The sequence below is a fragment of the Accipiter gentilis genome, chromosome 2 (assembly GCF_929443795.1).
Source record: "Accipiter gentilis chromosome 2, bAccGen1.1, whole genome shotgun sequence".
NCBI lineage: Eukaryota > Metazoa > Chordata > Aves > Accipitriformes > Accipitridae > Astur > Astur gentilis.
The window spans coordinates 2,876,044-2,896,798 of record NC_064881.1 but is presented as its reverse complement, the minus strand read 5'-3'; the positions used below and the strand labels follow the sequence as shown (position 1 = coordinate 2,896,798).

Below are 20,755 nucleotides of genomic sequence, written 5' to 3'. Positions count from 1 at the left end.
CACAGCTTTTAAAACTGCTAGCTGGCATCTGCAGGGTTACTACCAAACTTAGGAAAGCAAACCTCACTGGACTCAAAAAGGCTGTGAACTGTGACTGAGTGAATTCATCGCTCTGGAGAGAGAAGCGGACACTGCACAGGACCAGGACACATCCAAAAAGCCTCTTTAGTCTCCGAGACAGACAAGCGCTCATCCTCCTTTTACGCCCAAGCAACATACACTGGCACAATGCTGCACCTGCGTTAAGGAGACTGACTGCTGTCTGTGCACCTAAAGCAAAGCTGATCAGCAGGAAATCCCCCGTAACTCCCAAACGTAACTCTATATCCTTAAGAGAAGTTTCCAAAGGTGGCGTTAACAGTGGAAATCACTTCCAGTACAGCACCAAACCTATCTTTAGAAGGATTTCCAAATATATTTGCAAGAAGTGGCCCACAAACACTTAGGAAACACTGCTGCTGCGAGCACGTGCTGCTGTAACACCACCACTACCAGGAAGCGTATGACTTGGGGAGATTTCTCACTTTGCATCTAGCTGTGACTGCCAGTCATGAGGTATCACTGGCACACTGCAGGCCGTCACGTAAGTCACTTCGTCACCACTGGCCTGTCAGTACGCGGTGCCGCTTTCCCCCTCGTTTTTGGCAGGCGAGGAGCCTAATGGCAGAGAATGGGGCTCACCAACCAACCCCGACCCGGGGCCGGGCCAGGGCCGGCTGAGCCGCCGGGAAAACGCCGCCAGGCCAGACGCGACGGGGGCAGCGCTGAGGCGGTGGGGACAGACCTCCCGCCACACCGACGGTCCCCAAGGGCGGGCGGGCGGGCGGGCGAGCGAGCGGTGCGGCGGCCCCAGCGCACTTCCAGCCATCCCCTCTCACAGGCCTTTCCCTCCGCGGCGCCCGCGGCGCATGCGCAAAAGACATCGCACCCGACACCCGCCGGAAGTGTCCCTTCGCCGGCGGGGAGAGGCTCGAGCGGCGGCGGGTAGGGCGGGGCGGGGCGGGGCTGCCCCGTGCCCGGATGTGGGCGGGCTGGAGGCTCGGGCTCGCCGCCGCCGCCGCTTGGCAGGGTGCGCGAGCCGCTCTGGCCGCAGCCTGCGCGCGCCCCGGCCCCGCGCGCGCGTGCGCGCCCCCACACCCCGCCCCGTCGCGCGCCTCCGCCCCGCCCCCTGCTCCCCCTCCCTCTCCCCCCCACCCCCCACACCCCACCGCCCCGCCCGCAGCTGGCGAGCAGGGCGGCTCGCGCTGCCGGCACGTCGCTGACACTTGCGCGAGGTAAGCGGCCGCATCTGCGGCGGGGGGGTGGGGGACGAGGAAGTTTGCCCCCGCCCCGCGTGCCAACGGCTTCTGTCAGCCTTTCGCCCCCTGCTCCGTGAGCGGTAGCCCGTCCTCGGGCGGAGAGGTGCCGTCTGCCCCCGCCTCGGGGCCGAAAGGCCGGCGTCTCCTCCTCGGGCCCGCCTCGCCGGCCGCGGCCCGGGCTCGGGCCTGCCTGCGGCCGCCGCTGTCTCCGCGATCGCGGTGGCAGTGAGCGGGCGATACCCTCTCGCCGACTGCTCGCGAGTGGGAGCTGGGGGGAGGGGGCGCGCCCTGCGGGGTAGGGCTGCTCCTCCGCAGCCCCCGCCGTGCCGCTCGGCGGCCCTCGCCTTGGCCTGAGGAACTCTCGGCCGGGTTTAGGGGCTCCCGGCCAGGCCCTGCTCCAGAAGGGTTGTGGCGGTGGGGCGCTGAGGCGGATGACACTGGGCCACGCTTGGAGGCCTTCCCTTTTCTTCCTTCCTCTTGAGTTCCGTCGTAGGGTCTCAGCCGGCAGCTAAGGCGTGGGGGCTGCGAGGTTCTGTCGCGGCCGTCACTGGGAGAAGCTCATGCGTGGGATCCAAGCGCCCTGTCAAGCAGGTGGGCCCCCAGTCTCAGCAGAGCCCAAGGGCTCGCCCCTGCCTTAAGGACTTGAGGGTGTGGGAGCTGGTGCTTCTGTTTTTCCTCTGCTTTGCGCACCAAAACCTTTGATTGTTGAGTAGTTTGTTCTTGTACTTCTGTGTCTTCCCTTCTTTCCATAATCTGGCCTTTACTAGAGGGGACTTCTTCAGGGCAGAAACTGCCAGTTCTTGAATGTCTGGAAAAGTCCTTGCTCTGCTGTGCAAAGTATTAGTAGGAAAGCAATGACTATTAAAGAGCTGGTTCTCTTTGTGGGAGGAGAGTGTACTTGTTAGTGTCCTGAGAGGCAATACCGGTGAGGGAAGGATTATATTTTCTGTTTTGTACTTCAAAGTCTTTCCTGAGCGTGCCATGTCATGTGGCCGAGAGTGACGGTGATGTCTGTGTATGTCTGGAAAAAGACCAAGAAGGTCTAGGTGTATACAGTATGTGTCACGGTGTTCTTAAATTCTGAACAGCAGTGTTGTGCTCTAAACTAAGAGAATATAAGACTGAAGACTTATTCAGCTGTTATTTTCAGGGTGAGTGGCAATACTGTGGCTCTGATGGATAATCTTTGACTAGTGGAAACCCGTAGGCTTGCTAAGTGTCATGGAGCTCATGAGCTATTAGAAGTAAGGCATACAAATTCTGTTACTGGTTCCTTAGGGAGAGGCGTGGAAATAGCACCATGAAAAGTGCTATTAGAGATTTCTTCCCTGGATAGAATTAAGAAAACCTATCTCAAATATGATTCGCTGGTCATGCAGCTTCTTTAAAGGAGCAAGTCAGAAGACAGCACTGTTGCCTGGAATTTGAACATTATCAGTCTTGCATGGTTAGAAGTGTCTTCATAAAAAAGTGGATAAATGAAAATGAGTTTAAGGACAATTTAAAGTCTGAAAGAAAAGAAAAAGTACAGCTCTAATTTTTCCTTTTGTATAGTGAGTAATTAATAAAAAGAGCATAATGTAAGTATCTTTCAAATTGTTAGAGAAAGACATGCATTTGTCAATACTGGAAGGCTTAGTGTAGTAATAAAATGAAAGTATCTGGTCTGTCTTGTACAACTGGTAACTTAAAGTTCCTGTTTGACCTTAAAATCTGTCAAATTAACATCAGATTAGGTAAGGTTTGAAAAGTAATATAATTTTGTTACAGAAATATAATCTCTTTGTCAGTCTGTCAATGGCAAAAATAGATAATTCTTGACCTAAAAAGGTGATATGGAAGTTCTGAGTGCTGAGTCTTCCAGTAAACTTAATTTTAAAAAGATATTAGTGAAACTTTGCTGAACAATTATTACTTATGCTATAATACAAAACCAGTGTCTTTGAATAAGAGAACTTAAAAGTTTCAGAAGCCACAAATAAATGTGGAAGGTATGATCAACTGAATCTGTGAAGACTTTTTACTGAGGATCTCTGCTAGTATTCAGACTCTTGTGCAGATTAACTTCTGTATCGTTAACACCATTCCAGCTCTCATGAAGACATCATCTTTAACTGCCCAAGGCAAATGTCTCAAATAACGCTACTTTCTAGGCTTTCTGTCTCTGAGTTGTAGCTTAAGTCATATTAGAGAGAACAGTTATGGCTGCTGATGTCTCTGAAGTTCTGCAGTAGCAGCCACAAAACTTAGTAGAGTCTAATGGATTTATTCACTGTTGCTGTGAGGCACAGGGTTGACAGAAGGCCCACTTTTTCGTGGGCTGTGAAAGAGAGCAGCATACTATTTTCTGGAAAAATGTGAAAGGCTGAGAAACTTCCTTTCAAATGGTACTATTATTTGCCACCTTTCAAAAGGTAAAAGGGTAATGCTTAAGACAGCAAAATGCCAAAAATTGTTGGATATGGAAATAAAATTTGTAGGGTTTTGTGTTTTTTTTTTAAATTGATTATCAAAGAAACTTTAAAGCTAAGCATTATTTGAAGGGATGAAGAGGGTGGGAATGCCAAATTCAGAGTCTGAGAAGGAAGTTAATAAAGTGCTTACTGCATGAACATTTTATATTCTTCATAGGTGGCATGAAACGTCCTGTTCGTAAGCATATACATAAGGAATGCTCTTGGCACACCTTGATAAGTTCCTTTGGCCTAAACATCGATTACCTCTTGTAAAAACCTGTAAGTAAAATAAATGTAATTTGATTTGAGATTGCTTTGATGATTTGCTTTCTGATCACAGTTAGCGTGATCAGCCTCTAAAAGGAAAAGTGAGTATCAGTTACCTTATTTTGTAAAACAGGCAAATCTTCGGTTATATTAACTGACAAGGTAACAACAGTTGACAAAGACTCTGAAAACTGAATCAATTATTGTGTTTTACAGAAATGGCAGCTCAGAAAAGGAAGTCTATGTTAGTAGAGCCTTCTGCTAAACGTCCAAAACTGGACAAGAACAGCAAACTGTCATCAGCGAAGAAGGAAAAAGAGGTGTCAGATACAAAACATGTCTCAAATAAATCAAAGCCAAATCGGTGCGCAGTGCAGGAGAAAACTGTACTCAAAACCTCTGTCAAATCAAACAGGTCAGTGACCAAAAAAAAAAAGGTGATTTTTCTAGGTTATCTTAATAGACTAAATTAGTGCAGACACAATCTAAGCAGAATGAATTTGAGTTAAATATACAGCTAAATAGTGCTAGTGTGAAGATCAGCCTTAAATCATTAAGTATGATATCTGCTACATAATCTTTTTCTGGAACCATGTTAGTGTCTTGAAATCCAGAAAGACTTCCTCCAAAAAAGTTTCTGAAGCAAAACTAAATCTAATACTATATAAGCTTATACTTCATTTGAAAGCCACAAGCGTCAACAATTAAAAACTGCTAGAGATGTTAAAAAGCATTCATCTGGGGTTCATAGTTCAGTCTTGCCATGCATAAAAAACACTTAAGTACTACACTTAAGAGTATCCAGGTGGAAGTGAAGTCTTTTTAGAATGATTCTAGAGAAAATTATTCTAAAAGTTGAGTGTGTAAGATCTAGTCTTTTAAAAAAGAAAATTAAAAAAAAGGCAGAGGTTAGTAGGAATGAGAAGTGTCTTATGACAAATTCTGCTGGATGCTGAAAAAGTAATTATTTGAATCTTTCAGTGACAACACCAATGAACCTGAACTAGGAACGCGCATGACTACAAGATCATCAGGATTCAACTCGAATAATAAACCAATACCTGACAAAAAGGTCCAACAGCAGCCTAAATCTACAAAAAATAAGGAGGTATGCCAGAAAAAATCCGTGCAAGAAATCCCTAAGTCAAAATGCATAATTGCTCCAGATGAGCCCACAGTAATGAGGAGATCACAGAGACTGCAACAGTTAACACATTTACATGTACCAGCAAGATCCCTGCGCAACAGAGCAGTTAAAGAAGAAAAAGCATTGGAAGTTAAACAAAGTAGCCAGGCAAAGAGACCCACTCACAGTGTTGCAGCAGCAGTACTTAAATCTGCTGGAGAGGAAATGGAACAGAAAAACACAAAAATAAAACCAAACAACACAAATGAGGATAAAGAAATACACGTAGAAGTGACCAGCTCTCTGAAAGAGAAAAAATGTAAAGTAGACAATAAAAATGGTAATTCCAACAGCCTTCAACATAACCTTCAAGGGTCATCATTATGTCCTGATGAGAGTCTTGAGGAAGTTAAGAAAGACCAAACAGGCCCTGTATCTCCTATTCCTAGCAACAAAAAGAAAGTGGAAACAGATTCTCTTAAGCCAAATTCTAAGACGGTAACTAAGGAAAAGCAACAAATGCATCAGAATGTAAAAAACAGTACAAAACCAAAAAGGATTTCACAGCCATCTGTAAGTGAAACAAATGTGGCTGATCAACCAGAGAATGATGCAAAATCCAAAAGAGTAAGCATCCTTGAACTTTGTGAAGAAATCGCAGGTGAGATTGAGTCAGATACAGTAGAGGTCAAAAAAGATTCCCCTAATGCTGAGTATAGAAAAACAGAAGAAAAGCATGCTGAAATACCGCTTCAACAAAGTGAAATGCTTACTCAGAAAGAACCTAGTCAAAGTACTCAATGCAAACGTTTTTTCCCTAGCAAAAAAGGAATGCCTGTCAAATGCACTCTGAATGGTAGAAATAACTCCTCAAACAAAAACTCTAAATGGACCAAAATTAAATTACTGAAAGCTAGTAACATGAAACAAAGTAACTTAAATTCTGCAAATGCCCTCAAGCTTTCTTTGTTAAAAGATTACCCTGAAGTTTCAGAGGCAAGTCAAATAGCTGCAGAAGCAGAGCTTTTAAAGGCACAAGGCAAGCTGTCAATAACAGGACTCTCTGAGAATGAAAGTGCAACTTGTGTGCAGGAGAAATCAGATCCTTCGTCTGAAAGAGCTGGAGCTAAAGAAATAAAACAACCCACAAAGAGAGGTGCAGAAAATGGTTTGTTGAGTAATTTGACAAAACATTTATGTGAGCCAAGACCAGATGAGGTAAGTAATTTTAATTACAGTATATGGTGGGAGGGTGTTCCCAATCTGTTCTGTTTTCTGAGAATGCCATGCTCAGAAAGTTTGTTTTAACAATGACTTTATTTTACAGTAACTTAAAATTTTCAAATGTATTAAAGATCCTTTACTGGCGTGTTGTCATAGATGGGATGATAGTAAGCTGGAAAATGAATCTGTTCCACCCTGCTAAGTTCTGTAGTTAACTAAATGTTGATCAATAAAATTTCCTGCTGGAGCCAGAGGTTGTACAGATTCATATGGATGCTTTTTGATCACTTAAGCTTGCATAGCTGTTCTGTGCTGAAAAGGTGTATTAAAAAAAATGAGAGCGGAAAAAAGTGTTCTCTATCTGAATAAGCTTCTATTAAAATTTAAGATTTTAAGGACAAAGGTGTTCTGTAGGAAGTATTTTACAAGGTTATATATAAAATGAAAAAGACTTTTTGCAAAATTGATACCACAAACTTCAATATGGACTAGCTAATCAATTGCATTTTGTTTGCTTGAAATAACATAGGAATCAGAAAACTGGTACTGTATTTGAGATGTTAATACTGAAGTTAACTCAGTGATTTTGTTCAGTAGGTTGGAGGCATTAAATAGCTTGTGTTTTTAATGTTTTCTGTTTTGTTTAGAACTTTCAATTACATTTGGAATCAAGTCTGGAAAGTTCACGAGTAAAGTATGTTACAGCTCCTAAACCACCAAAACAATTAAAAAAAGAACCTGGAGAAAGTGAACCTCAAGGTAACTGTTTACTACTAATTTTTCTTTTTCTTCTGACCAGTTATATGGGAAGCATAAGTCTTCCTTTCAGAGGAGTGCTTCACAGAATAAGGTGCAGTTGGTGCAGAACTAAACTTCTGGGGTTGGAACTGTTCACCAGGGCTTTTATATTTCTTTGTGTGTCACACCCATGGCCACTTTAGTAGCAACACACGTCCTTTTATCTCTGGGCTGTGTACTGGGAGAGAGAGGTGTCTGGTTTTTTACGCAGTACTGATTTTAGTGCGTCTTTGTGCTTTATGCATGGATATTTTAATGCTTAAATGTGCTCCATTTGAGTAAAAGTGAAGTAACAACTTTTAAAACAAACAAACAGAAAAAACACAACTAAATCCTTTCCTTTTCCATGTAATAAAGTAGTAAAACTTCCACGTTTCAATTGGGTTCTTCTCTTGGATCGGTTTCTCCTGAGGATTCTCTGTTGGTTACCGCTTCCTTTGAATAAGAATCTGCACTTCTTTCTGCTGAATTGTTCTACTTGATCTTGATCAAATTATTGATTGAGTAATCACTCTCCTGTTTTTATTATGTAGTCTTCACTTCAGCCTGTGAATGCAGTTTGTCAAACCTTATGATGAGCATGATGTGAATATTTTGACTCAAGTACATTTGATTAAGAAATATTATCAATGGTTCACTAATATGTCTCTTTATTAACTTCCCTCTTGATATTTCATCCTTTTGCTTTTGAGTTTTTGGTTTGTTGGGGTTTTTGTTTTAGTTTGAGTTTTGGTTTTGTTTGTGGTTATTTTGGTTTTGGTTTTTTTTTTAATCTGAACCTGATTTTGAGTGCACTGTTTAACTATTTAGGTTTACTAACTAGTTTTTTTTCTTGCCATTGTAGGGTATTTTTGAAGGGCAAAATATTCCAGCTGTACTGTTAGAGAATGTAAAAATGTTTTTTCTTTCTTTTGCTTTTCTTAATTGTTTCTTCTCCTTAAGTGTTATAAAACACACCTCAGATAGGGGCATACTATACATTTATGATTGTGATACTATGCATAGAGCTATTTACATGGGTGTTGGCATAAACAGATTTAAACTCCCATGTAGTTTCACTACTGGCTTTGTTTAGCTGCTGGCAAACTGCTCTGCAGAACTGCTGTGGAAACGTTGAAGAAAATTCCATATTTTTTTAAGTATATGTGGAGGAATATCTGAATAATGCTTCAAGGTTGCATCTTTTTTTATTGGCCACAAACAAATTGCAACATTGTCTTGAATATGTTTTTAAAAATCACAATTTGTGGAGATCAAATTACCTTTGTAACTAAAACCTTTTTATAATAAGGTTATTATCTTTGATTAATTGTAGGTTTGGCTCCCAAGCAGTTGACACATACTTCATTTACAAATCAAACTTCTGAAACTGAGAACAGGTATAGTATTTAATATATTATGAAATAACAGTAACCTTCTGTAGAGTTATGAGAGGTTTTATTATAAGACTAAGTGTTCTATTGTCTCTCAGCCTCAACTTTCAGTTTCAAATAAGTTGTCCTTTATAAAAACAGACTTTCATTTTACCCAGTTATTAAGGGATGTTTTTATTTTGTTAAGAAAATTATTAAGCAAGATATTTGTTAACGGCACGTTTATTTTAAAAAGTAGAATTTAACAGAGTTTGGAAAACATTTCTAATGGTCTTTTCCTCAAATCAGATGATAATGAGAGAGTATAGGAAAGGTTTACCACATGATTTTCACTTACCGAATGACTTCACTTACTTCTGGAAGAGTTTTCTAATCCTTAAATTATGGGAGTCTTGTATATATGAAATCTTTTTAGATGGGGAAGAGGGGATTTAATTTGGGATTGTTTGTAACTGCTGTGAAATGAAGGTGTCAGCTGCCATAAAAAATGATTCTTGTTCTTATTACTATCTAAATTGTTCTTACTGCTAACTAAATTGTTCTTACTACTAACAGTTCAAATTTATGTTTTATCCTTGATCATGTTGACTCTTGTAGTTTTTGAACAAGTCTGACATAGTCTCTGGTTTTATCCAATTACGAGCTAGAGATAATAATTCAATAATTTCTTCGTACCTGATACCTTGAACAGCAACAGAGTTGGCACAGTGGTTAGTATATTGATACTGTTTTCTATATTCATAATGGAGAGAAGAAGAAATGATGCAATTCATTTTCAGTACATCTATCTGAGGCCAGATTAACAATTCTGGCTAACCAGCCTTTTTTTATGTGTTAAAAAACTCTACTACTATGGAATTTCATAGAAGATGGGTGGTAAGGTAGATGTAAAACTAGTTAAATGAATATTTTTAGATTTTTTCAATAAATATTACAATAACTTTGATTTCTCATATTTTTATTCTCAACTGCCAAACAGCTTTATAGTATCTAATCACATTTATTAACTTTATTAGCTGAATGAGCCCATATTGATTTACGATTATTTGTATTTATATATTTCTTGTGAGAGCTTTCTTACCCTGCTTTCCATAGGCTATCCAAGATTTAAGCCTCATTCTTTCTGTGGTACTCCTGGCACAACATAGAGTAACGTGCATATCTACAGTGTAGCTCTCTTTAGGGCTTTGTAAGAAAAGGTTGTAGTGGTGTCGTGGTTTCAGCCCAGCCGGTAACAAAGGACCACGCAGCCACTCGCTCAATCCTCCGCCCCCCTCCGGTGGGATGGGGAGGAGACAGAGGAGAGAAAAGAAAAAGAAACTGGAACCTCGAGGGTTGAGATAAAGGCAGTTTACTGGGACAAACACAAGGAAATTACAACAACAACAACGGCACTAATGGAAAAAAAGTATACAAAAAGAGTGATGCACAGTGCAACTGCTCACCACCCAGGACCCAACGCTCCGCCACTTCCCCCACCGAAAACCAAGACCACCACCCCGGCCTGCTCCCCATTTATATACTGAGCATGATGTCCCATGGTATGGAATAGCTCCTTGGCTAGTTCAGGTCAGCTGCCCCGGCTATGCCCCCACCTCCCAGGTTCCTGTAAAAATTAACTCTATCCCAGCTGAACCTAGGACATTATCCACCCCTTATTCTATACCATCTACATCATGCCCAGATCTTATATTTTTCCAATCAACCACTACTACTTTCCTTGTCTTATATATAAGTATATGGACTCCCCCCCCCCGACCTTGCACACACACACACGGTGTTCCTTTAGCCTATGGGCTATCCCTCTAATGTGTCCGTCGATTTTGGGGCTCTATCTGTTGTAACAGTTCTTCAGGATAAGAGAGAGATGGTGTGAGATGTTGGGTTGTTGTACGCTGCCTCTGGAACTTGTGGCTAGTACATTTGGTGCAACTCATGCCCTTGGTCTGCAGGTCGAAGATGTTGATCTTGAAATTGCTGGGTGCCAGTTCAAGTTCTATCACTGTTGTACTTTGCTCAGTTTCAAAAGTCCATCCTGTAGTCATTTGGATAATTCTCACAATAATACCCTTGATATGGCATATAGACACTATAGATACAATGACGTGCATTGGCAGGTTATTTAGCAGTTAACTATCATACAGCCCAATTCACTGGCTATTCCTTCCCAAAATCAAATCTCCCTGAGGTACACATCGGACTTCCCCATCCTTCTGCATCACCCACCAGGTGTACCCAGGTCCTTGAGCAAAAACAACCCCTTGAATGGGTTTGCCTCTGCTTGAGGGAGGACTAACCCAGACTGTCTTTTCTAACATACTCCTCATGCACACTACAGGGACTTTATCCCCTTCTACAGTATGTGGAACTCTTGGTTGGGCGGGGCCAGCCCAATTGGCAGATCCTCTAATATTAACTAACCAGGTGGCTTTTGTTAAATGTGTATCCCAGTGCTTGAAAGTTCCACCCCCCATTGCTCTTAATGTAGTTTTCAGCAGTCCATTGTATCGTTCAATTTTTCTGGAGGCCAGTGCGTGATAAGGGATGCGATATACCCACTCAATGCCATGTTCTTTGGCCCAGGTGTCTATGAGGTTGTTTCGGAAGTGAGTCCCATTGTCCGACTCGATTCTTTCTGGGGTGCCGTGTTGCCATAAAATTTTCTCTTCAAGGCCCAGGATAGTGTTCTGGGCAGTGGCATGGGACACAGGGTATGTTTCCAGCCACCCAGTGGTTGCTTCCACCATTGTAAGCACATGGCACTTGCCTTGGCGTGTTCGTGGGAGTGTGCTATAGTCAATCTGCCAGGCCTCCCACTGTTTATATTTCAGCCATCGCCCTCCATGCAACAGGGGTTTTTGCCGCTTGGCTTGCTTAATTGCAGCACGTTTCACATTCATGGATGACCTGTGCAATAGTGTCTATGGTCAAGTCCACCCCTCGATCTCGAGCCCATCTATATGTTGCATCTCTTCCCTGATGGCCTGAGGTATTGTGGGCCCACTGAGCCATAAATAGCTCACCCCTATGTTGCCAGTCCAGGTCCACCTGAGACACTTCAGTCTTGGTGGCTTGATCTGCCTGCTGGTTGTTTTGATGTTCTTCAGTGGCCTGACTCTTGGGTACATGAGCATCTACGTGACGTACTTTTACCACTAGCTTCTCTAGCTGAACAGCGATATCTTGCCACAGTGCAGCAGCCCAGATGGGTTTACCTCTGCACTGCCAATTGCCCTTCTTCCATTGCTGTAGCCACTCCCATAGGGCATTTGCCACCATCCATGAGTCAGTATAGAGCTAGAGCACTGGCCACTTTTCTCTTTCAGCAGTGTCTAACGCTAGCTGGATGGCTTTCACCTCTGCAAACTGACTCGATTCACCTTCTCCTTCAGCAATTTCTGCGACTAGTCATGTAGGACTCCATACAGCAGCCTTCCACCTCCAATGTTTTCCCACAATGCGACAGGACCCATCAGTGAACAGGGCATATTGCCTCTCATTTTCTGGCAGTTTATTATACAGTGGGGCTTCTTCAGCCCATGTCACCTCCTCCTCTGGCGACATTCCAAAATCTTTGCCTTCTGGCCAGTCCGTGATCACTTCTAACATTCCTGGGTGACTGGGGTTTCCTATGCGAGCTCGCTGTGTGATCAGTGCAATCCGCTTATTCCACGTGGCGTCAGTCGCGTGATGCGTAGAGGAAACTTTCCCTTTGAACATAGAGCCCAGCACTGGCAGTCAGGGTGCTAAGAAGAGCTGTGTTTCAGTACCAACCACTTCTGAGGCGGCTCGAACTCTTTCATATGCTGCCAATATCTCTTTCTCAGTTGGAGTATAGCGAGCCTCGGATCCTCGATATCCCCGACTCCAAAACCCCAGAGGTCGGCCTCGGGTCTCCCCAGGTGCTTTCTGCCAAAGGCTCCAGGTAGAGCCATTCTCCCCAGCCGCAGTGTAGAGCACATTTTTAATATCTTGTCCTGTCCAGACTGGCCCAAGAGCTACTGGTACTCCCGCTTAATTTGTTCAAAGGCTTGTCGTTGCTCAGGCCCCCATTTAAAATCGTTCTTCTTCCGAGTAACTTGGTAGAGAGGGCTTACAATTTGACTGTAATTTGGAATATGCATTCTCCAGAAACCCACAACACCTAAGAAAGCCTGTGTTCCCCTTTTATTAGTCGGTGAGGACATAGCTGCTATTTTGTTGATCACATCCGCAGGGATCTGACGATGCCCATCTTGCCATTTTACTCCTAAGAACTGGATCTCCTGTGCAGGTCCCTTGACCTTGCTTTCTTTTACTGCAAAACCAGCCTTCAAAAGGATTTGGATTATTTTCTTCCCTTTCTCAAAAACTTCTTCTGCCGTGTTGCCCCATACGATGATGTCATCAATATATTGCAGGTGCTCTGGAGCTTCACCTTTTTCTAGTGCAGCCTGCATCGGTCCATGGCAAATGGTGGGGCTGTGTTTCCACCCCTGGGGCAGTCGATTCCAGGTGAACTGGACAGCCCTCCAAGTGAAAGCAAACTGAGGCCTGCACTCCGCTGCCAAAGGAATGGAGAAAAATGCATTAGCAATGTCAATTGTGGCATTCCACTTAGCTGCCTTTGATTCCAGTTCATATTGAAGCTCTAACATATCTGGCACAGCAGCGCTCAGTGGTGGCGTGACTTCATTCAGCCCACGATAATCTACTGTTAGTCTCCATTCCCCATTAGATTTCTGCACAGGCCATATGGGACTATTAAAGGGTGAGTGAGTCTTGCTGATCACTCCTTGGCTCTCCAATTGACAAATCAGCTTATGGATGGGGATCAGGGAGTCTCGGTTGGTGCGATATTGCCGCCGGTGCACCGTCGTGGTAGCAATTGGCGCCTGTTGTTCTTCAACCCTCAGCAACCCCACAATCAAAGGGTCCTTAGAGAGGCCAGGCAGGGTAGACAGCTGTTCAATCTCCTCCGTCTCCAATGCAGCTATACCAAAGGCCCAATGGTACCCTTTTGGGTCCTTGAAATACCCCCTCCTGAGATAATCTATACCAAGGATGCACGGGGCCTCTGGGCCAGTCGCAATGGGGTGTTTATGCCACTCATTCGTGGTTAGACTCATTTCAGCTTCCAATACGGTTAGCTCTTGGGATCCCCCTGTCACACCAGAGATACAGATGGGTTCTGCCCCTTTATAACTTGATGGCATTAGGGTACATTGTGCACCAGTGTCCACTAGAGCCTTATATTCCTGTGGGTCTGATGTGCCAGGCCATCGAATCCACACTGTCCAATAGACTCGGTTGTCCCTCTCCTCCACCTGGCTGGAGGCAGGGCCCCTCTAATCCTGGTTAGAATATCCGTTACTCACTTTCTGCACACGTAGATCAGAAGTTCCTTCAAGGGGATCAGAAATGAGATCAGCCCATCTACTGCGTCTGGGGGACTGCTCACGGGAAACTGGAGCAGCAGTTTTCCAAGAAGAATTCTCTTTTCTGGTTGCTTTTTCTCGCAACTCCTGTACCCATGCATCCAAGACTGAGGTAGGTTTTCCATCCCACTTCCTCATGCCCTCTCCATGGTCACGCAGGTAAAACCACAGGTTAGCCCGTTGTGTGTACTTTCTCTCTCCTCTCTCTTGGGCAGAGGAATGCTTACTCCCAATAACTGCAATGCGGGCCTGTACAGGTGAGGAAGAGGACAGATCCACTTTGAATTGCTGGAACTCTCGGGACAACTCCTCTACAGCTGAGACACAGGCCTGTAGGGAGGAAGAGAGACTCCCTTCGTATTGCCGGAGTTGGACAGCCAATTCATCCACCGTTTGTCCATAGCCTTCTTTCCAGGACATTACTGCCAATGAGTTGGCATAGGTTGGTGGTGCACTTCGTAGAAACTTCCACCACATGGGTTGTGTGCATTGGACTTCATCTGGATCTCTGGGTGACTGCGCATTTTCTGGATCATTGTAAATCACGTCCAGCATGGCTAATTCTCTCAGGTACTGGATACCTCTCTCCATGGTGATCCACTTGCCTTGGTGACATGTAACTTCATCCCTGAAGAGACATCTTTCCTTTACACCTAACAGAAGTCGCCTCCAGAGGCTGAGGACTTGTGTTTTTCTCCCAATCGCTTTGTCGATGCCCCCTTCCCTAGACAGAGATCCCAACTGCTTGGCTTCCTTACCCTCTAATTCCACACTACTAGCCCCACTATCCCAGCATTGGAGCAGCCAGGTAACAATGTGCTCACCTGGGTGGTGGCTAAAATCTTTTCGCATGTCACACAACTCACTCATGGATAGGGATCGGGTAATTATTTCAGGTTCTGGCTCTTCTTTCTGTTCTCGCGATGACCCTGGTTCATCTTCATCTCTTGCTAAGCGAACTGATTTCTTTGTGTGTTTCTTTTTCTGTACAGGGGCAACTGATACTGGCACAGGTTGGTTCTCTGGTTTAGCTGCAGTGTCTGTCACCGGGGTAGGGGTAGTCACAGTTCCTGTTGTCGTGGTAGGGGCAGCCACGGTGCTTGTTGTCGGGGTTTGCATAGCCATGGTGCTTGTTGTCGGGTTTTCCATCTTTTCCCCCTTTTCCCCCTGAGGGTGCTGCATAATATCAAGCAGTGTTTAGTAGATACTGGCCAGGGCCCAGCACAGTGCAGTGAGTTGTACGTCTTTGGAATAGCCACAGCATTTGTCTTTCAAATATTCTGTCACTTCATGAGGGTTTTGTAGTTGTTTGGGAGTGAACTTCCAAGCCACTGGAGGTGAGAAGTTCTCTAGATACCTGCCCATATCCTCCCACATGCTGTGCCACCCATGAATATCGAGCTTTGGGGCAGATCTCTGGGTGGTCCTCTTAAAGAGCCTTTTTGTAGCCCTAAAGAAGACCTGAAAAATATTCAGGAGGCATAGCACTAACAGCACACTGGCTTGCGCATCCCAAGGATATTCAAAATTCTCAAAAGCTGTGTAATTAGTCGGAAGGAGAAAAGGGAGGTGAACGGACGGGGGGGGAAGTATCCCCCCCTAACTTCCCCATGGATGGGGTGTAATTACCAATAAAATCCGACAGAAGGTGCCCAAAGTATGGAAATGATATCACTGCCTCATACAGATACCAGCTTAACCTCATGACCAGTGATGTAATCATTTCATAAGTCAACATTGCCCAGTACAGCAAAATGATAATCCCAATCACTCTCCCGGAGATGAGATGCGCAACTACAGGCAATACATAGAGCATATAAGAGCTTACAAAACGCCACCATGTAAACAAATGAAACAACATTGTGACTAACATCTATTTATCTAAGAAATGCGTTTGGCAAATTTGTTTCAACACGCTCTGGCCAGATCTGTCGTTATCTCAACCCTTCTGCCCCACGTTGGGCGCCAAAAAGGACTGTCGTGGTTTCAGCCCGGCCGGTAACAAAGGACCACGCAGCCGCTCGCTCACTCCTCCGCCCCCCTCCGGAGGAGAGAAAAGAAAAAGAAACTGGAACCTCGAGGGTTGAGATAAAGGCAGTTTACTGGGACAAACACAAAGAGATTACAACAACAACAACGGCACTAATGAAAAAAAAAAGTATACAAAAAGAGTGATGCACAGTGCAACTGCTCACCAGCTGGGACCCGACGCTCCGCCACTTCCCCCACCGAAAACAGAGACCACCCCCCGGCCCGCTCCCCATTTATATACTGAGCATGATGTCCCATGGTATGGAATAGCTCCTTGGCTAGTTCAGGTCAGCTGCCCCGGCTATGCCCCCACCTCCCAGGTTCCTGTAAAAATTTAACTCTATCCCAGCTGAACCTAGGACAAGTGGGAAAAGGCAAACCTTGAAGTAGCTAATTAATGCAAATTTTGGGGCACATGACAGGAATAAAAAAATTAGCTCTGTTTTAGCACAAAAATGCTGTTCTAGAAAGGTCTGGCAAGAGTTTTTCTTTTTGAAAAAATACTTAATTTTGAATATTCAGTAATATTTTGAAATTTGGAATATTTTGAAAAAATACTGAATTTGAAAATCATGGAACTAACCTGCTACCTGTACTACAGCAGCTGCTACAATTAAGTGTTTGGCCCTATATCCTAAGTTTGGTAAGAAACAGAAAATATGTAAAAACCTAGTTGAAGTATGAGTATTTTTGTGTGTGTGTTTTGCTTTGGTGATCTCCACAAGTGTTATACAAACCTGGAATTAATGTTGGTTTTCTCCTTAATATAGTACCAAGTTCATAGAATAACTTTGTTGTTGATGTATTATAGTATTTTCCAGTGTTTCTTTCAGTCGTGACAGGAGAAAACTTAAACTGAGTAAGAGATTCCAGTGATATCCATCCATTTATTCCTCAGGTCCTCTTTTCCCTCCCTTCGCTGCCAGTAATTAGAAGAGAATATGTTTAAACTGAATTTAAGAGATTTATGACATCTGTTGTATACTTCCAACTTATATTTGTGGGAATATTTACATGGTCTGCTTTAGCAGCCTGATGTATGATACCTAGAACTAGAAACCTAAACTTTAAGTAGGAAATATGTAGCATTAGGCACCATCAGTCATGCTCTGAAAATGCCTCAGTTAAATGCTTGTGTTAATAGTTGTGACTAACCTACCCCACTTGATTATAAATTTAATATTTTAATTTTTTTATTGAAAAAATCTTGTGATTAGGCTAATCAAAAACTGTATTTTTTGGTTAATCCTTTTATTTCCTTATTTTTCCATTTGAATTACAAATTAAAATATATAGGACTGTGTTTTGGGTAATTAACTTGGGTTTGCTTCTCATTAAAGTTTAGCTGTACTAATCATGATGGCTTTGAGTATCTAGGATGACATGTATAAGAAGTCCCTTTTATAACATGAAATATATTTATATTTCAAGGGTTCCATTGTCAAATCCTTCATTAGCATCAAAATGCAGTAATTTCCTGCCATCTGAGGAACATATTCAGAAGCTAAAAGAAGCAGGAAAAGATGGTGATAAGCAGCTGATCATAGTAAGTAATACCTTTTTAGTGAGGCTTATAGCTTCTTGAAGAAATTACTTTTGAATTTGCACTGCTGTGTTTTTATGAACTTGTCTAAAAATCATTATTTATACATACTGCTATTACCATTGTAAATGATTGTGAAAGTAGAACCTGTACTAGATTGTTATTCAATGTTGATGGAAAAATGGTCACAGACAAACTTAACATTTAAAGCTGATTCTTGTTAGAACAAATTTCTGCATTTTTTTAATAGAATGGCTATTCAGTAAAAATACAGTTGTTTTAGGGAGAATGAATTTGCCTTTGCTTATGTGCAAAATCTTTCTTAAAATTTCAGAATTATAGGGGGAGGTACATCTGGCAGATTGTGTGGAAAAAATAATATCAACAGATTTATTCCTGCATCATTCAAATGTCCATTGTTCTGAGACAAAGATATTCCTGTGGATGCGCTCATTTTCACCATAATATTTAAGCAGCAATACTAGTTTCATTATTTGTTCTTACCCTTTTTGCTATTGGCTACCAAATGCAGGTATCTCTCTTAAAATAAGAAAATGCACAATGAGAAGGAAGAAAGCGGCACACAGTCGTTTGTCTATCTTGTAGAATCACACAACTTGATAGTGAAACAATTGGAGGTTTTGGTTGTGTTTCATTTTGTGTTTTTAATAATTCACACATGGGATAATTCTCGAGAAATGAAAGGCTGGAGCTGGGAAGCTACAGAGAGAGAGGAATCCAGGCCATTAGGAAAGAGGACTTTGTAGTAAGCTTCTTATGAAATTACCCCTCTCACGTATATCACTGGTGGTCTTGCTAAACTGCAATTTTTTTAATGTAAAATTTCATGGGTTATACACATGAAATACTAACTAAAATAGAACCAGGTGAATTCTGAACACTATTTTGTCACCATGTTGAAATATTTTAAAATCAGAACTTCTGAGAACTAAATTGATAAACATATCCTTGACTTGCCTAAAGTGATAAAAATCTAGGCACTTGAATGCCCAGTCACAGGGTGATAAAAGAACCATATCTAACATTTAAGAAGTATTTCAGCTATTGCCTCTTTAAAACTCATTTTACCAACAGAGTTAAAATGCATTATGAAATATCTTGACTATATTAAAAAGACTATAAGAATATTCCTTTTCATTTCGGTAAAGCTAACTTAATTTTTGCTCATACAGTAATACAACTTGACTGAAGAGATGCTAGGATCTTTGACAAGAAGACATACAGAACTTTCTGCTTAGCTACTGAGGAGACAGGTTGTGTAGTTCTCCTCTGCAGTATTCATACAAAGAGATTTTTTGCAACTTATTGATTATGCTGGTAGTATTTGTGTTTTCAGCCCAAATTAGGAGAGTAGTATTTTTTGCCCTTGGTATTCAACAGTAAAATTTTTAAGTTATTCACCAAGCAAAATTTTAGAATATAAAGAATGGGTTGTCAATGAAGAACACTAGGGAAAATGGGGGAGACCTAGTTTCTTGTTTTCTGTGTGCATTTCTGGAAAATGCAAGAGTGCACTGTATTTAATTTTTAAATGTGAAAATAACAGCTTCATAATATCTAATATATTTCAGCACTTCATACAAATCTAATTCACTTTGACTTCATTGAGTTCAGAGTAGGCTTTTTATCATGTTGAAAGGGCATTTTGGTAATGGCTGTAGTTCATGTTACCAAGAGAGCATTAGGTAAGGTATTGCTCTGTTATTCTTTTACCTGGGGAAAAACCGCTTTTAGCATTGTCAAAACATATAGAGGAATCCAAATATTTGTTAAGCCATTTTGTAAAATACTATTCTTGACATTAGTTACTGTGGAGACGAGACATAGTTATGTCTAGAATAGTTTGTGCTAGCATCTGGAGGGCAAAAATTGCTAAATGTGACTTCTAAAGTACCAGACTTTGCTTGTACAAATACTCAAAAGATTGCGGATTAAATGCACGTAATACAACAAGGTGCCTTTTGTAATTAATAGTTTTGTTTGCAAAACAGTAGTGAATTTCTTAAATGTGGATTCTGAATGGCTGGTGTTTTGTTTTTTGGTGGTTTTTGTTTTTGTTTTTTTTTAGGAAATATTTTCAAAGGTGTTTATGTACTTCTGTAATGATCCTCTGAGAACAGAGAAAAGATTCATTTGGTTTAAAAGCTGTTCAGGTTGAAATTTCTCCTATACAGAGAGCAGTCTTACTACACACAGTCAAATCACTTAAATTAGCATTTATAGTGTCTGTAAAAAATTTTGTAGTTAATAGCTAGAAATCATTTTTATTTCAAGTTTCTGGCGTGTTGTATTAAGAGAAGCAGTTTCATTATTCTTTACCTGGAGCAAAGTTGGGAAGTCATGCTTTTATTCTTAGCAAGGGACTTTAACTTGCACTTTGTTACACTTTAAAAAAAAAAAATTAAATGCCTGAAAGGTGCAATTTTGGGCTCTCTACTGTGAGATCTGATTCTTTTGGAGATCCACCAAGCCAGTCCATCTTAATATATGTACAGAATACTTCTTTCTTTTTGTAACTGAAGCAGAAAAAATAGTTGAGCTTAGTTTGACTCATCACATGATACACTATCTTTGTTTTGCTGTTTTTTTGCTATTGAATTTTCCTAGTCTTTTGTATTTAAGTTTGACATGTGTCCTTTTAATTGTCTTTACAGTATCTGAGGCTCAAAGTCTGGGATGTTACAATATTGTCTGTGTATTCTAGCCTTTTCATTTTGCTGAGCTGTATTTAGAGAGGTGTGATGGTAAAACTAGTCTTTGTTTTCCACAATATGCTTTATTTATTTATGTTTAATCCTTAAAGATGTATCTTACCCCATATGATTGCTATAATGAATAGATTGATTTTCTATTTTCTTAAGTAATACAGTCTTTAACAAGCTTTAAGGCTATTTGACTGTAACAGTAGTAAAATAATACAACTTCTGTTTGTAGAGGAAATATTTAGTAGCTGTACATGCACCATTCTTTTTCTTGGTACACATCATCTAGTTATCTGAGAAGCTTTCAAACACAAAATTATCTTCATTTGGTCAAGGTACAACTAAGAGAAAAGATGAGTTGTTTCTGTTTTCTTCGGATTTGCTTGCTGTCACACATCTTAAAAAGGAAGTCTCTTCAGAGTGTAGAACTTCAACTGAAAACAGCAAGGACAGGAAACAGTGGTGTTCGAAGTGATGTACGAAGATTTAGGTTCAGACC

The 20,755-nt window shown here is 41.9% G+C and overlaps 2 protein-coding genes across 5 annotated transcripts in view; one reads left to right on the top strand and one right to left on the bottom strand.

The window, feature by feature from the left end:
• The first annotated feature begins 1,196 nt into the window (after positions 1 to 1,196).
• The window catches only part of ESCO1 (establishment of sister chromatid cohesion N-acetyltransferase 1), a 41,568-nt gene continuing 22,009 nt past the window's right edge, over positions 1,197 to 20,755 (top strand). For 3 of the 4 annotated variants that reach the window (XM_049829236.1, XM_049829219.1, XM_049829243.1), the window contains exons 1-8: positions 1,211 to 1,274; positions 1,781 to 1,889; positions 3,930 to 4,033; positions 4,238 to 4,436; positions 5,003 to 6,365; positions 7,019 to 7,130; positions 8,485 to 8,548; positions 17,422 to 17,536. In XM_049829236.1, coding sequence (XP_049685193.1) covers positions 4,240 to 4,436; positions 5,003 to 6,365; positions 7,019 to 7,130; positions 8,485 to 8,548; positions 17,422 to 17,536 — 1,851 coding nt within the window. In that variant the 5' untranslated portion in view covers positions 1,211 to 1,274; positions 1,781 to 1,889; positions 3,930 to 4,033; positions 4,238 to 4,239. Of the gene's footprint in view, positions 1,275 to 1,780; positions 1,890 to 3,929; positions 4,034 to 4,237; positions 4,437 to 5,002; positions 6,366 to 7,018; positions 7,131 to 8,484; positions 8,549 to 17,421; positions 17,537 to 20,755 lie in introns of all 4 variants that reach the window. The other variant, XM_049829229.1, reaches the window with a different exon arrangement.
• On the bottom strand, positions 12,299 to 15,911 carry LOC126050896 (uncharacterized). Its single transcript, XM_049829412.1, has 2 exons — positions 14,613 to 15,911; positions 12,299 to 12,686 (listed from the first exon to the last, which is right to left on the bottom strand). Exons 1-2 carry the CDS (start codon positions 15,139 to 15,141, stop codon positions 12,541 to 12,543), a joined length of 675 nt encoding a protein of 224 aa, XP_049685369.1. The 5' UTR covers positions 15,142 to 15,911; the 3' UTR covers positions 12,299 to 12,540.

Coding starts and splice junctions, on each gene's coding strand:
- LOC126050896 (XM_049829412.1), bottom strand. CDS start 15,141: ATGCAGCACCCTCAGGGGGAAAAGGGGGAAAAGATGGAAAACCCGACA. Junction 12,687..14,612: donor CTGGAGGCGACTTCTGTTAG/GTGTAAAGGAAA, acceptor AGGCTTTCTTAG/GTGTTGTGGGTTTCTGGAGA.